At 46.6% G+C, this 16,724-nt stretch overlaps 1 protein-coding gene across 6 annotated transcripts in view; it reads left to right on the top strand.

The window, feature by feature from the left end:
* The window catches only part of IL1RAP (interleukin 1 receptor accessory protein), a 50,181-nt gene that overhangs the window by 24,942 nt on the left and 8,515 nt on the right, over nt 1-16,724 (top strand). For 5 of the 6 annotated variants that reach the window (XM_074591889.1, XM_074591887.1, XM_074591892.1 and 2 more), the window contains exons 3-10: nt 4,418-4,703; nt 5,463-5,655; nt 7,470-7,635; nt 8,613-8,684; nt 9,840-9,969; nt 10,921-11,069; nt 13,403-13,552; nt 14,509-14,652. In XM_074591889.1, coding sequence (XP_074447990.1) covers nt 4,418-4,703; nt 5,463-5,655; nt 7,470-7,635; nt 8,613-8,684; nt 9,840-9,969; nt 10,921-11,069; nt 13,403-13,552; nt 14,509-14,652 — 1,290 coding nt within the window. Of the gene's footprint in view, nt 1-4,417; nt 4,704-5,462; nt 5,656-7,469; nt 7,636-8,612; nt 8,685-9,839; nt 9,970-10,920; nt 11,070-12,262; nt 12,430-13,402; nt 13,553-14,508; nt 14,653-16,724 lie in introns of those variants that run through there. The other variant, XM_074591893.1, reaches the window with a different exon arrangement.

The raw sequence follows: 16,724 nt of genomic DNA, 5'->3' as shown, positions 1-16,724 counted from the left end.
GGATTGCAACATACAGTCCAAGCATTTGGAGTTAACTTTGCCAGTTCACCCAGTTCTGACCGTGCACCGGGGAGGAGCAGCAGTGCAGCAGCCCGCTCTTATCTTTATCTCAAGGCACATGAAATCAAGATGAGCATCCTCGCCCTGACCTTTCTGTCTTGTGCTTTCTCTTCCAATGCTGGAGGTGGCTGTTTCCTTCTACCATGCAGCCTCCCTCCAGCCTGCATAATCCTCCTCCCTTTTTCCCAAGCAGGGCCGTTTTTTTGCCTTTTTTCCTCCTGCATTGTCGGTCACAGGTAGGTATTATGGGTCACCGACTGCCCTGCTGTGTGATTACAGAGCACCCGGCAGTAAGACAGGTCAGCTTGAGGCACCTGCAGTACCCCTCATCGGTAATGAGGAAAAAATGGCTTCTTTCAAAAGTGTTCCACAGAGGCGTTTCTGGGAAGATGCGTTTGTGGGATGGTGGGTTTTTAGAGAATCTTATTGTATCCCTCAGTTACGTGTGTAGTGCTCTGTTTGCTGCGGCGTGGAAGGGACCATGGAGTAGCGTATCGCTCCCCCATCTCTTGACTGGTGTCCGTTTGTTACCGAGCCACGGAAGTCAGAGCATGAATGCTGATCCCACTCAATTTAATCAGAAGCTGCGCTTAATTCCAACGGCTGTTTTGTGCAGGAAATGTTTCAAGAGAGAAGAAACTCACTTCCTAGGCTTAGCAAGTGGAAACAGGTGCGAGTTGCTGCAAATGGGCACAGCACTTTACAAGTTAGTGCTGTTTCTCACAATTAGAACTGGGTTCTTGCATCTCCTTTCTGCAATGCCCCCTCAAATATTGTTACAAGAGTAAGGATATATCAACGTATGTGTGTGTGTCTGTGTGTATATATGTATTTTTTTTTTTTTTCATACTGGGAGCTGCTTTATGCCAGTGAGGATCAAGTGCGAAGGCATGCCATTTTTCCAGCCTGTCTCCAGTTTGTGCTGACACCCAAGTAGCTGCATACTGGTGTTAGCAGCAAATAGGCTCTAAATATCCCACAACTTTTAAAATAGCAGAAGGGGTACAAAATGTTGCAGGGAGCTGTTGGATGCAAATGAAATCATAACACTAATAATAGAATCATATAATCTTCGTGGTTGGAAAGGACCTTTGAGGTCATCGAGTCCAACTATATGCACACAAAGAAACCCCCTACAATCTCTGTCACTAGAGCGTGCCCTGAAGTGCCAAATCTACACGTTTCTTAAATACCTCTAGGGGCATCCCCCTCCGCTTTATGCGTGTGTGAGGAATGCAGCCGGCTGTCTGGGCTCGACCCACCCACTGGGGTCTGCTGCCAAAGTGCCACCGTGGCAAAGGGTGTTGTGGCTTGGCCACCTCACAGCCGAGGAGGAAGAGGCTCACGAAGGTGTGTATGAGGGATGCCCTGCGGTCCCCTCACATGCCATGTCAGGCAAACCCCAGCTTATCTCAGGCATGAAAACACCCCAAAAAATCAAAATAGCAGTACTGTGGTCGGCGTGGCACGGGGAGGAGGGAAGTTGCGCGAAGTGCCACAACTGTCCTCAGTGTTTTATGCGTGAAGGAGGTCTCGCTCCAGCCCGTGGTGTTTCTGCCATCCCTGCTGTGGGCGATGGGCTGTGGCTCTGCCCCCTGAGCCCTGGGGGCCGTGCTGGGCTGGCTTTGCCCTGGCAGCCAGGAGTCCTTGCCAGCAGGGTGGCGAGCACAGCCTGCAGTCTCAAGCTGCACGGCCGCTCCTGTGGCCTCTGGCGTAGCTGCTGGTTACCAGCACGGTGACGTCCTGTGTTCGGGGTCCAGCTCGGAGCACGCAGTACCCCAAGGCAGGACGCACGTGGGGAGCCTTAGGACAAGCCGTTCGGTGTGACAGTGTTCGAATTAGCCAGCTCTGAGACAAAATCTCCAGCTACAGCTCCTATACTAAAGAACAATAACAGTTGCATCTTCCCAGACAAGAAGAGAAGGCTTTTGAGTAATCTAGGAAGAAAAAAATAAAATAGTTGCATTTCTTTTCAATAACTCATTCAGGTAGAACGGGTAAGTAGTTTTACAATGCGGATTTATGAGCTGTTGCAAAATGCAAGAGCTGTTCATGATTGCAAATTTCATTGATCCTGACTCCAACAATTTCAGTACTGTAATGTTTTATATAGTTTTCTTCCTCTCCACTCCTGCCATTTGAAGTAATAAGGACAATTTGCCTTTATGCAGCCCAAAAGGAGACAGCAAAGTCAGGTGCTGGGAAAAGAACCTGTGTGTCTTGATGTACAGACCCAGGTCTGCCCCTTTCAGAGGGAAAGCCTTTCTTTATAAAAACAAATGCCTCCCCTCCAGGAATAGTAATCAGTGCTTTATCATGCAATTAGCAGGCAGTCTCTGGCAGGCTCATTTGTCTCATTTACTCCTCTGTGGAAACTTGACCGTGCCTAATCCAGTAGCTCGACCCCACCAGCATAAAGGAGCATACTGGTTCCACTTGGCCTTGACCACAGTGGTGACCGTGCACCTTCCCGTGGTATATGGCTTCCAATAGTGGTTTGGTCTTTCAAAATGAGCCTTGGCGCTGGCTACGGTAGTAGCCATACCGGATGATGCTGTGCAGTTTTGAAAGAAATACCTACATGTTTCTTAGACGACGAGTGATGGCACTGTCCAGCCATTTGGGTTTGGGGTTCCTACTAGTAAATACTTGTACTCTGGGTAGCTACACTGCCTCTTCCTAGCCCAGTTCACTCTCTTCCTCCATAAGTAGCATCCTCTCATACAGGTGTTTGGTATCCCACAGGAGGAGCAGTGCAGTTTGCACTTACATTTATGTGTAAACCCACCAGAAAACATTTCTATTCTTACTGGCCCAGATTCCTCCTCACTGTGACTAACCATTGCTGAGCCACAGGAGTTAGCACTGCTGCCTTTAAGCGCTCTGGGCCTGTCTTCTCAAAGGTTTATCTTTTTGCTTTTTTTAATTAAGTATGAATTTGGGGCCAAGCTACATCCCACTGTCTATTTAAGGAAGATAAAATGCGAGAACTCCTGCTCTGGGCCTGTGAAGTCAGTTCAGAAGAACTGGGCTCAAAGAGCATATTGTATTCTGTTTTTTCCTCTCGGTTCGAGCTCTTCTAATATCTGCAAACCAGAGAGGCTTTGCAGTGTCGTCTCTGGTGTGCCTGTGATACGCTGAGACATCGCTCCCGGGGACCGCTGCGGGCAGCACACCCCTATCCCACTCATTTTGGGCTCTCAGATGTCAGGCTGCCCTAGCAGATGCCTCCCAGCAGCTAGAAGGGATGCGTTGGGAAGCGTGCCCCGCCACACTCTGCCCCGTCGGCACGGGGAGGCAGGAGATGCAGTGACAGCAGCTTCTCCCTGTGTCTTGGCTGGTGCAGGTTGCTCTCAGGTTTGCTGACACCTTGGTGCCGTGCTTTGCTTGCACCGAGTCCCTTCATGACTGGGCATCCTGATGGGTGGGAGGAATGGAGTGGAAAGGAGCTCTCGGAAGAGAAACAGGTTTTGACTGTGCTGTTTGTTCAGAAACTCTTCACTAATGACAAGTATAAAATAAAAAAAAAAAAAAGGAGGTACTGAACAGCTTTTTTTCATGCTGCCCCGTTTCTATGTCAGCCTGAGTCTACAGTGAGCCATGCTGAGCCTTTGGATTGCGCTTGAGGAATGCACCTGAGGGCTGCCTGGGGGTCCCCAAGATAACATGCTGCCACCTCCTCCGTGCTCTTTCTTTTGCTCCTCAGCCTCCCTTCCCAAAGTTCGCTATAAACAGTCGCCACATGTCGTTTGTACTCTGTGTTATCATAGCATGCACAGGCGTTGTGTGAATCCATCACAGGAAAGACAGTCCTTGTTACTAGGACCCACAGTCCAGCTGCTTCTGGCAGGGACAATGGTGCATAGCTCTAGGGGAAGGTTGATGTTTGCAGTCTTGGTTTGTTGTTGTTTTGTTTGTTTGTTTTTTTCCCCCCTTCTTCCAGCACCTCTATTTCCATCCTCCCTATCACTGTGCGTGGATGCACACACACCTCTGGCATTGTTTTCATCCAAATTTTATCTTTCCATACTGGTTATTTTTAGGGTTGAATTTTCTTGGAGCTCTCTAGGAAGCCTGGTGTTAGGCAGGAATATCTTATCCTATTGTATTGTCCTGATGAGGGATAAATAACTTGAAAGGAGATGTACAAATGAAAGCAGAGTTTTTAAGGTTCTCTAGAAATGAACACGGTATTTGTGCTCTGCTTTATGAAAGCCTAGTTTGCTTCTACTGAAAACGCTATATTTTTCCCTCTTATTTTAACGGGGACAAGACCGAGGGCTGTGGGGAATGTGGGCAGAACTGTGTTTCTGCTGCGGACTTGCAAGCTAAGGTACCTTGTTCTTCCTGGCTGCAGAACGCTGCGATGACTGGGGTGTGGACACCATGAAGCAGATCCAGATTTACGATGGGGAGCCTGCCAAGATCAAATGCCCGCTTTTCGAGACCTTCTTGAAGTACAACTACAGCACAGCCCATTCTGCTGGCTTAACCCTCATCTGGTACAGGATCGGGCAGGACCGGGATCTGGAGGAGCCCATTAATTTTCGTCTCCCTGACAATCACATCAGTAAGGAGAAAGACACCCTTTGGTTCTGGCCTGCTCTTCTCAATGACACTGGGAATTATACCTGCATGCTCAGGTAGGTTGTGTGGTGCAGCTTCTCTATGTCTTCAGCGTAATCGAAGGACTTTCATGGAAGCGGGAAAATTATGCTGTTAGCACCAGATCTTTCTGAAGGGAGGAGACCATTTACATAAGCATTAATGGGAAAAGGATGTTACAATTATAAGACTGCTCAGTGCTGAGCCAATTTACATTGTAATAATGCTCGGAGCCTTGGAAACATTAATGAACATGCCTCTCCTTTCTAGCTGTAAGTGTCCATGAAAATATTATTGCTGTGCCCATGGCAAAATCCGCAGGCACTCACCATTAAGAAGTGATCTGTATGTCTAGAGTAAAAATAGCTGTGGATGCAGGGGTAATGTTTTGGCTGCATGCTAATTTGGCAAAGATTCATGAGATTCAGACTTCTAGGAAATTAAAAGTGCCTCTGAGTGTGGTATAAAATGAACATAGCATCTGCTATGCACTGAGCATATGAGCTCTTTTTGACCTTCCTCGCATTGTCTCTTGTTCACCGTGTCTTTGACCCTATTATCTGCTTTACCAGCAGGGGAGTGGATGTTGCTTGTTAGTCATCTTTATAGGCTTTTCTGAGCTAGTGTGGCCATCTCTGATGGTGTTTTCTTTCCCATTTATAAATGAGTCAACTAAGGCTGTATGTACCTCATCAGCGCTATGATGCTCGTTATTGCAGATGTGATTTTTATTTCATTCCGCTGCTATAGGAGTAAACAAGTTTCAACTAATCAGCTCTATCCTCCTGTGTCCTTAGAAATACAACCTACTGCAGCAAAGTTGCGTTTCCCTTGGAGGTTGTTCCAAAAGACCAACACTCTTGTGTGAGCCATTCAATGAAACCTGTTGAGGAGATGTTCTATTTGGAGCATGCCAATGAGAAGATCGTATGTCCAGATATCGATGGATTTTACCCTGCTAGTGTAACACCAACCATCAAGTGGTACTTGGTAAGAAGGACTTACTTGGGCAGTGAGGGAATACAGTGTTGTATCTGAAAAAGCAATGGTTGGCATGAGAATCGTGGAGCTATGTTTCAGAGTCTTCCCCGTGATGAAGGTGTTAATGAAGCTTTACTAATTTTAAGAGTTTTGTTTCCATTGAGTTCGAGGGTAAAACTGCTCTTGGAAGGGAATTGAAAGCTAACACTGAAACTTTTTTGACCGGCATTGTCAAATGGAGGTCAAATCAAGTGGAGAATACTCTAGCAGGGATTTAGGAGCCTCAGTTCAGCTGCGGGCAGTATACCTGACCTGCTGGGTGAGCCAGTCACTGCGTCTGTAAAGGAACCTGTGATTCATATTCCCTCTTCTGTGGGGGAAAAAAACCCAACCAAACACAAAAAAAAACAAACCCAAAACCCAAAACAAATCCCAAACCACTGCTAATGAAAATAGCATCCTTTCCAAAATCCTTTGAGGTCAGGAAATGAAGTTGTACATCAGGCCCCTGCAAGAACCATGGGTGCCCTGTGTGACGCAATTTAGCAAACCTCTTTTCTGAAGATTCAGACATCCCTACCCCACCCTCCATACTGCTCTGATAATTAGGCTGGCTCCAGTCATCCTCAGGCTTTTGCCTAAAGAATTATTCTCAATTTTATTAAATTTTGACCTCAGTGTTTTCTCTAGGTGGATGCCTTTAGTCAAGAGAGAATAAGAATTCTCAGGGGATGTGCAGCCGGGAGGGTTATGGGACTGAGTTCTCTAACTGCTTATAAAGTGCTTTTGGATTTCTAGATAGAAGGTTCTGTATGAGTGAATTTAATAATAAAGTAAGTTGGTAACAAATGTATCTGCTGATTTAAAAAAAAAAAAAAAAATTAAAAAAAAATCCCCCCAAAAAAACCCTGACTCTAAAACCCTTCAGGAAAATTTACTTTCGTATCCAAGAGGAGCAGTTTCACTCCAAGAGTTGAAATGCTTTACTTGTACCATTCATTGAAATTCACATCTCAACAATCAATTAGGAGAATGAAACAAAAAGCCCCATGGAAGTAATTTTTCAGGCAGCAAGTCATCCCATGCCTAATAAAAATCATTAAAAATGGTATATGACCCCTGTCTTAAACTGCCCCATTAGGATGTATCTGATTTGGAAATGTACCATTCAGAAATAATCTCTTAGAAAATGTGCACATCTCTAGGTTTTATGACAATCAAGATGTCATCTGCATAACCCCTTTCTGAAAAGGGATCTCTAGCTTGGTACTTGGCAGAGGTTTCCTGCCTCGCCTGACAGAAAGAGAAGAGTTATTAAGGTTTCTGTACTACAGATTCTCATTTGCCAGTTGCCAATTTTGGGGCCTTATCCTCAGATGAAGTCAGTCAGGGTACTTTGATTAGTCCCGCAAGAGTTAGACATGCTGACATCAACAGGGGACATGTCCTTTAGTCTTAGTATCCATTTGTGAATACATCATCATTTTCTTCCTTCCTGTCTCTTTTTACTTTCATTCTTCGCTCTGCTGAGGTGCTCACCTTGATTGCAAATGTACTTCTGGATCAGAGATCTCTCTTTTATAAAATTGTCTGTATTTAAGGTGGGATAAAACTTAGGGTCATCTGCTTCATCACCTCATTTTCAAGGTGAACATACCAGTTTCTATTCCAACATGCTCAAAGTTCATGATGTTTAGGTCTGACCTACATCACAATCCCAAGTATCATATTCATAATTGAAAAACACATCTTTGAAGTAGCGTTTAAACCAGTATCTTTACTTTTGAATCACAAAACTCACTTGTTTTTCTGCCTGACTCCAGGACTGCAACTTGATCAATGGCTTCTATGAGCGGTACCCCCAAGGGCCCAGGCTTGTCATCGGCATTGTCCGCAGTGCGTATAAAGGGAATTACACCTGTATTGTGACATTCAAGGACCATGGAAGAACCTATAATCTCACCAGAACCATAAAGATGAAGGTGGTGGGTAAGAATGACTTTAAAATGTGTAAAATGCAGGTGGATAGTTGCAGAAATGGTGAAAACAGCTAGAAGAGTCTGTCACAGGATCCATCTGTGGTTGTGCTCAATCTACGTTACCCAACTGACCTGGTATATTTTTGCTTGCTGGGGTCAGCCTCGCATGACTGCCCAGGACATGTTCCACTGGAGGTCCTACCCACTGCCATGTTAAATGCCCCAAACACCACAAGGGTGACCAGGCTTAGGCTGGTCAGGTACAGCCCATGAGATGGCCAGGGGTACCCTCTGCTGGCATGTGAATGCATAACCCTGTCACTCTTATTTTTGTCTCCAGTGCCCTTTGCTGGTCATTATTTGTAGGATTGTCCCGTTATAGCCAATTTACCTTGGTCTTCTTGCAATCTCAAAGCCCTGCGTGCTGAGGCTGAGACTGTTAATCAGCCAGGCAGGGCTCCAGTTACACAGCCTAGTGCTTGGACAGGTCCGTCACAGTCACAAGGGCTCAGTCTACCTGCCAGGGAATTGTAGACAGACCTTAAAAAACTAGTGAACAGTAGAGCACATGCTGAGTCCCATGGCAACTGCTGCTTTAAGAATGGAATTAAATACTTGCAAGGGGAAACGATGTTTTATTTTGTTTTTTAGAAGCAGCAATAAAAAAAACCTGGTACAGGTTGTGCCCTGTGGGAGATGTTGAGTAGGAGATGAGAGGGATAAGGAGTTGTTCTGATGTGAGAGGCCCAAAAACTTGTACCTATATTTACCTAAACTTTGGAGAAGCATCAAAATCTGGGTCTGGCCCTGAGTTTGGGGACTAGGATTAGATTTTCTCTTTGCATGGGACCCTGCAGCAGGACTGTATCACAAGTTAGATTGGGGCATGTGCAGTGGGGGGTGAGGGCATCATGAGCGAGGCTGCAAGGACCCCAGGTTCTCCTGAAGCCCACGTCCCCACGGGGGGCTCTCTGTTTTCTCCTGCAGGATCTCCTAACAAGGCCTTGCCACCACAGTTCACCTCTCCAAATGAGAAAGTTGTCTATGAAGTGGAAGCAGGTAAATTGCAACACTCGCTGCCTGCTGTTGCTGCCCTGGCAGCCTGCCGGCCGGGACAGGAGGACCCAACCAGGCTCAGAAGTTCTCCCACTGCATCTCCGGTGCTTTCCCTCACAGAGCACACGAGCTGCCACAAGTTGCCTGGCAGACTGCGTGGGGTGCCAGTTCTCCATGCCAGAATAAGAGAGCGCAGCTTTAAAAGTTTGTTTTTGCAAGCACAAGTAAAGATAGATGTTCAGCCCCGGGGATGCAGGACTGCAGCTGCAGAAGAGGAGGAAACGGAGACCCTCAGCTGCTTAGAGAAATTGCTGTAGGACCTTGCCTCAGCCCTGTCCCTGGCTGTGGTTTGCTCCAACCCTCCCTCATTCAGCCCCTTGGTAGCTTCAGCCTTCTGGCCACTTCTTGCTCATCTCCTCTTCCTTTTTGGCTGATTACTTCCTAATTAATGACAGCTCTTCTTTTGCTGGCCTTACAGCACTGTGTAGTGGGGTACCACGCCCCTTCCCCCACCCCATCTGTTTAGACTGATAGCTCTTTGGAGCAATTCCCTATATTGAATGGATCGTGTCCCATTACATTGCTGCGATAAATGTGATGCCAATGATGAGGATTAACAGCAGAGTCTTCACTTTAAAGCACAGCATTTTTTTTGGCTTAGAAGGTCAGGCTTCTTCCATAGTTACTCTATAAGATAAAATCACTTACGGGCTGATCACAAAGATATTCACACTCCCAAGCCTGATCTTGAGGGGAAGTTAGATGCCTGAACAAGTGTTCCCACACCAAAATGCTTTTGTGGAGCTGGATCCTTTGCTTTATGGCATGTATATCCTGTGCAGTGGGGATGATTAACACTTCCCAGCTTTCCAGGGAAGTGGTCGGCATGGAGCATCTCCCTTTGGATGGGTCATTTGGTGCAGTCAAGGAATTTGTAATACATTTGAGAAGCCAGGATATTTTTTCCTATTTATTTGTCTGTCATAAATCAACCTGTCCGGGGTGTTAAACTCTTACCAGATGTCTGAAGGCAGATGCTGGCCTCATTCCCTCCTGAAGGGAGGCAGAGCTTAGGCTGGTATGATCACTGGAAAGCACAAAAGTCAGGGTGATGCTGTTTCCGCTTTGCGATACCTCACTGTGGTCCTTTCTTCCCAGGAGATGACCTTGTTCTGTCCTGTGAGGTCTTCTTCACCTTCTTGAAGGACTCACGGACCGAGGTGTGGTGGACCATCGATGGGAAAAACACAGATGACATCATGGACCCCAAGATAAAAGTCACACAAAGGTAACATTGTAATGTGAACCTTAATTTGCATCTAATTCTCTCTTGGGTCTTGCAGAGAGGTGTGGGTTACAGACATGCAACCGTCCTGCTTTCCCTGGGAAGGGAGTGTGGAGTCCCCCACTTTCCTGTTAATCAGAAACCCTGGTGTCTGCACCATGCTGCGATGAGCTCCAGGGAGGAGGCCTCCAGACCTGGACAGTGTCTTGTCAGAAGGATTTGAGTGAGCTTTGTTTACTAGTTCACATCATCACTTCTTCAGGTCCTGGTAGTCGTGCCAACAGCTGGTGCTATTGTGGGACTTCTAAAACAGGGGCAGACACAATTTTGTTTAGAGGAATGTTCCTAAATAGCATGAGTGATAAAAACGTTTAAAAAAGAGGCTGAAAATGAAAAAGTAGTATTATACATAGTATTGATTAGGAGGAACAGAGATTCAGTTACATTAAGAACCCAAATGAGGTTGAGTTTGCTCAGTGCTGAGTTACACGTGGAAGGCAGTCGCTGCCCCAGTTGGTTTGCAAACCTACATGGAAAAAGGAAAGGCAAAAGGAAATACTGTTCCATTTTGTAGATGATCAACTCGGGCACAGAGAGACTAAGTGACTCACCCAGGATTGCACAGAGAATGTGACGTGGGCTCTGAATCCTGAGTTCATAAGATCTCGTTGCTTTGTAGGCAAGAACTTCCTTTGCCTCTAAAATACAATGTGACACGGCTGCAATGAGAAAATTATGAGTGGCAAAATAAATATTAAGGAAAATCAGATAAAGGAGCAGCTGCAGCTGTATGAAAAACTGAAGTGTGTATCAATTTATAAATATCAGTTTAGGTGTTGGTTTTTTTTTTTTTTAAAAGAAAGGGTTTGGTTATGTCAGGGAAAGGAGTATTTGTCACTAAGAACTGGCTCCAGTTTCACATATGTAACGCTCTATTTTTTTTTTCTCTTACAGTGAAATTACTAGAGATTTTGAAGACAAAACTGTCATAAGGACTCTAACAGTTGCAAAAGCCACACCAGAGGACTTGAAACGGAATTACACGTGCTATGCCAGAAATGCCAAAGGCGAGGACCGTAGCCAGGCCATAGTGCGCATGAAAGGTAAAATACTTGCAGAGCACGGGTGAGAAATGAGGCATGCTCGGAGAGGGCTGACGGTCCTGCCTTGAGCCTTGCCCTGCAAAACAGTAGGGGAACAAATAATTCCATTGAGCTTTTCCCCAACACACGCTCTTCTGTATGCACCACTGTATTATTGCTGTCATACTGCAACGCTTCTTGGAGACAGGGAGCAAAAATGTCACATATACCTTGCCACAGTCAAGTGACTGCGGAGAGAAGAGGGGTGGATAGACCTGTTGTTCTCATCCCATCCATGTACCACAACTGAAGCAGACCTGAGGGGATGGGCTGCTTGAAATGATTTCAGGTTACTTGGTTGTATGAGGGTTTTGTGTGATGCAATAGCTACCAGTTGGCGTCCTCCAGAAGGCAGACTGCGCTCCTTGACCTTGTTCAGGGAGCGAGACAGTCTAACCACAACACTCTGTGGTTTTACTCCTTGCTGTGGTGATGCTCCAGTCTAGATAGAGCCATCTCGGCAAGGATAGTATGGGCTGATCCAGCTCTGTTTAGTGGGGTTTTTTTCCTTACATCTTTCTTTCTTCCAAGATTTTGTTCTTGTTTCCCAGACTTCTCAGTAACAAGAATTGAGCGTTCGCTATAGGTATGTGAGATTTCCTGGTTAAGGTGTATATTTCTGCCTCCTTATCAACCTCATCCAGAGCTTCAACGCCTGCTTGCTGTAGGTTGGACCTGCCCTTTCCCATAAGGGATGTTGCCCTGCCTTGTGTAGCTCATGCCAGACACCTTCTTCCCCTCACTCTGCCCTATTAGCATGGCTCACAGAGGTCTTTACTGGAAGAGTTCTTTCTCTTCCTTCTTGGTACTTGTTCTCCTTCCTTTTAGTCCCGTTCCTTTGAGATGAAGCTTTTCTGCATCATTAGGAAGGAACGATAGACCAAACACACAACTGAGAAAGGCTTGAAACCATCTGCCAGTGTGTTCATCCTACATACATAATGCTTCTGGAATTATAATGTTTGTACACATAGCAGAAGCGAATCTAAAATGTCCAGATCCTTTCTCTATACAGTGGTGGGCAAATGCTGTTCTCTAGTGGACTGATCTGTCCTATACTCTTTCTTCCTCCCCCATCTGCTCCTGGGCAGTTGAGTGGGTTTGCTCTGCAGACCTGGTTGCTCACCACCCCTGCTTTCTGCTCTGTTCCACAGCGAAACCCAAGAACCACCCCCAGCCACTGCTGGCAGAGCAAAACTTAAGCGAAGCTCACTGCAGGCCATCCCACTGCACATAGGAACATCAAGCATGCCAGAACCAAACCCCTCAGCACTGGTCTTCCAGTTTTTAGCAAGTAGCTATGTATTTTGGCTCCAACTCTTTCGTTACATTAGGTTATGTATGTTTCCTGCTTTTTCTGGATGATTTCCCTGTCCTCCTCGTGTACTTCCGCTGACCAACACCTAGTGAAAGTTGTTAAGTTTCTTCCATTTTCTTTTTTGTAATTAAGTTTCTAATAAAACTTGTTAAATTTTGGAAATTGTTGATGTTTCCACTCACTGGTGTTCTTTCATCGTGCAGTTTGCCAGTGTGCATGTCAGCTGCCACCGGAATCGCCATAAAAATGGAGCTGCCCAGGGATACAGTTAAAACAGTTATTTTCTGTCCTTAGTACAAAGAAGCAGCAGTGGTGTGACAGACACTGTATGAGCTGGAGGGGGGCCTGTGATGTTCTGGCTTGATCTCTACAGGTTGTCCTGTTTGTTTGCAAGCACTTCAGCTTTTCTGTGATGAACTGTGATTCTTCTTTCCTGGTAGAAAACAATCACAAAACAATGGCTAGTTACATCCATGCTGTCAGTCTGGGACAAGCCACAAGAACTGTATGTGTTTAATGGGGAGGGAAAATGGTGGCCAATGCCTCTATTTTGCTGCAGGTGAGCTTTGGCTGGCTCTAGTAGAAGTAAGTGCTGTTGTGTTGTCCCCAGAGTTTGTGTATACTGCTGAGAAGGTCACATTCATGAGCTGGCTTTGGATCGTGTGGGTGGTTTCCATCAACAAGTCATTCTACCATCTGGTTACTCCCAGGGTCTCGCTCAGAGACAGAAGTCCAGCCTGTGCTTTGACTTCCTCTGCCAGCTCAACCAGACCTAGTAACCCAGAATGGGGACTCCAGAGTCACCAGCCATCATGCGTCCTGCCAGAAAAGCCTTGGCTTGGCCACCTTCCTCTGAAAAGAAAGCCAGCTTGGCTCTTGGCTGTTCCTACGTGGTGTTTGACACAAGTTTGTTTCTGCTTAGCTGAAGGCTCAAACTCTTCTGTAAACCAGACCTCCTCTTTCTTTTTGAACCCAGTTGTAGCACCGAAGTACACCGTGGAGCTGGCCTGTGGACTGGGAGCAACCATCCTGCTCGTTGTGGTGCTGATAGTCGTCTATCATGTTTATTGGCTTGAAATGGTCCTCTTCTATCGGGCTCATTTTGGAACAGATGAAACCATTCTAGGTAAGTAGTCAAAGGGCTTACATTTATTTTATCCTGCTGTGGGACAGACCCTTCATTTTTTTAATGTGAATTTTCATATAACCTATTTTTAACCCTCTTCACAGCATAATGACATTTTGACCTTCCATTTCTATGCACGCATTCAGTCATGTGGGTCATTTTAGAGCAAGAGGAGTCAGGCTTGGGTGAGGGGAAAGGAGAGAGAAGTCTTCTTTATTCTCTGCAGAGGTGAAGCATGGATGTGTCAGGCTCCCTGCGGCACTGCCCTGCTGATGGCTGGCTGTTTCATCTGATCTAGGTGGTCAAGATAAGTCAGCAAGTTTCAGTATGTCCCTGGTTTCTCTGGTGACTCTATGTTAAGGATTCAGGAATCCAGGGTGATTTGCTTTAAAATGTGGGAAGGCGTCCAAAAGGATGGGTCTGGAAATCACCCTTCTGTCCTCAGTTCTTCCACAGCTTCCCTGTGTTACTGGGAGTTTGCCTCTTGGGACTTGGAGCTGAGATTTCTTCCTCTGCAAGATGAGGAGGGTGTTCGAGCCCTCGCAGCTTGTGGTGTGAACCTGCCGAGGGGGTGCGACGGCTCTCAGAGGGTGTAGGCAGGGTGCAAGTCTCTGTCTGGTGGGACTGCTCATGCAGATAGACAGCAATGAGAGGCAGCAACATCAGAGATGTCAAAAGGACCCTAGACAGAAAGGGTTGGTCTCATGGCCTGCTGTGGTCTCATGGCCTCAGCAACCCAGCAGTGTCTGAATACCTGCACGCTCAGGCTGGGTAATCAGAGAGGCAGCGCTGCTGTCTTGTAACTATGGAAATCAATGTGCCTTAACCTGCGGTGTCCGGGCTGAAAGCAAGCCTTCGTTCCTGCTTTTCCCATGAAGCAAGTCAAAGGCTCAGCATGTGCAGTATCACAAGTGTCTCTTCTGCCGTTTGTGTTTCTCTATGCTCCCAACGCACAGACGGGAAGGAGTATGATGTGTACGTGTCTTACGCGCGCAACGCGGAGGAGGAGGAGTTTGTGCTGCTGACGCTGCGGGGAGTCTTGGAGAATGAGTTTGGGTACAAGCTGTGTATCTTCGACCGAGACAGCCTCCCCGGGGGGAGTGAGTATTTCACAGGGGGCTGTGCTCCATGCGCATCCTCTGTTTATTGTTCTTTGAGGTGCTGATAATGGATAGGCGCTGGCCTATCCAGATTAACTTTATCCTTTATTTTTTTCCCTGTCTCCATTAATGATCTCTTGTTGGTATCTTCTAATGTTTTTGCTTCACGTGACAATGTCGCAGATGGTCCGGGCCACCAAATAGCTGCTGTGGGCAAGTGGTGGTTGTTGGTCATTTCAGTTACTCTCCCCAGGAGCGATTAATCTATCAACATGAGGGAGTCGGATCACTGACCTTCCTGCAAACCCTCTGAGCTGTCTTAAAAATGGGGATAAAGTCAAGGCTAGAAAGAAAAGAGACGCGGGGAGTGTGGTACTGGACCAGATTGGTAGCTCACAGAGGGTAATGGTGAGTGTCTGCTTCAGGGAGGTGAGGAGACCACCATACCAACATCAGTGAGAAGATAACGTGCCCTCCCAGAAGGCCTCCCACTCACCCTCATTAATTAGAAAGCCCGTGTCTAACACGGCATACAATTAAGTTGTTATGATCAAGAGTACTTTGTTGCAGGTAGTGAGACTCATCTCTTCGCTAAGATGTAGATTTTTTTTTTTTTTTTAGTTTCAAGTTAAATCATGCAAGATTCTGGACACAGTGTCCACTGGAGGGATGCAGGGAATCACCAAGAACAGAGTTTGTGAAACTCTGCAGATAGGTATAGAGTCACACAGGTGCCACAGCAAGGGCACAAATCTAGCCAACACTCTGTTTCCAGTGTCCTGGGGGCTGAGTTGGCTCGATGATCCCTGATGCCTACTGAAAGTTCAAAGCCTGAACTTCTGCTAGTCCAAACCACCCCACTTGGGATTCATGGGCTTTGGGTTGGGAGCCCACTGATGGCAGGACCTGTGCTGATAAAGACCATTGGGGTCCCTTTCAGGTAGGACAGGAGGGACTGCTGGAGTCCCAGCCCAGCTGTGTGACAGAGGGAGCAGAATCAGTCTGAGATATTTATCTCCTAAATTGTTGTCAGGACACAGCACCTCTAAGTTTGAGGGCAAATGAATATATGTGTCTGAGGGGACAGAGAGACAGCTGCAATCCTGGTTCTGTTTCTTCTAGAGAGAGAGCCTGCATGACATGGCAGGGCACCCCCCCGGCTTTATTTGCTTGAAGGCAGTGCCAGGCTCAGAGCAGGTTTGCTCTGAGCTGTTCTCATCAGTTATTCCTCAAGACATGCATCTCCCTCCTGTTCCCTCTGCTGCTTCTTGCCATCCTTTCCCTTTGGAGGGTCTCATTTTGTTCGCAGCGTGGCTCTCCTGGGCTCCCTGCCCTTCACCCGAAGCGCTCCCGTCCCTGCTCACCCTGGCAGTCACTGCAGGCCTCAATCCAGCGCCAGCCCTCACCGCTGCTGGGGTGGCTCCTCATTGCACTGCCGTTGGCAACACTGCTGGGGCTTCCCTGTTGCTTCTTAGCTGGGATTTGACTAATCTTCTTCTTGGGGAGGCACAGCAGGCCAGGAAATAGCTTTTTGGCAGCTGGTGTCATGCTTCCAGAATGTGCATCTGTGTCACGGGTAGAGAGTTATGTTGTCCTTGATGAAGAAACAGTGGGAGATGGATTATCCTGTGAGTCTGCTGACAGGAACTAATCAAACGTGCGTGACAGCTAAATGAAGTTGCCTGTCAGCGTTATTTTATTCTCCGTTGTATTTTCTGACCAGTCAAGAGCGTTCCCTTGTCAATGAAGTATGGGAGATCCTGCAGCAGAGAGTGCAAGCACCGGGATTCACACTTACAAGGAATTTTCACATTAATTACAGAAAGTTGCTTAAGGACAGTCTACCTGCAGATGTTAGAAAATCAAAGAGGATCCACAGTTACCATGACATGTCTCTAGCTCAAAGGGTGCCACTTTTGGGACACTTCATTAAAAGCCCTCAGAGCAGTTTACTTGTCACTTCTAGAAACACTCAAATCCACTTTTATCGATGACAACACCAGGAACAGCTGGATGAGTAACAGGAATTAGGATGGTAGTATTTCCAAAGCAGATTAGCCCATGAGGACACT

Source organism: Larus michahellis, chromosome 6 (genome assembly GCF_964199755.1).
Source record: "Larus michahellis chromosome 6, bLarMic1.1, whole genome shotgun sequence".
Classification (NCBI taxonomy): Eukaryota; Metazoa; Chordata; class Aves; order Charadriiformes; family Laridae; genus Larus; species Larus michahellis.
This window is presented reverse-complemented; position numbering and strand designations above follow the sequence as displayed.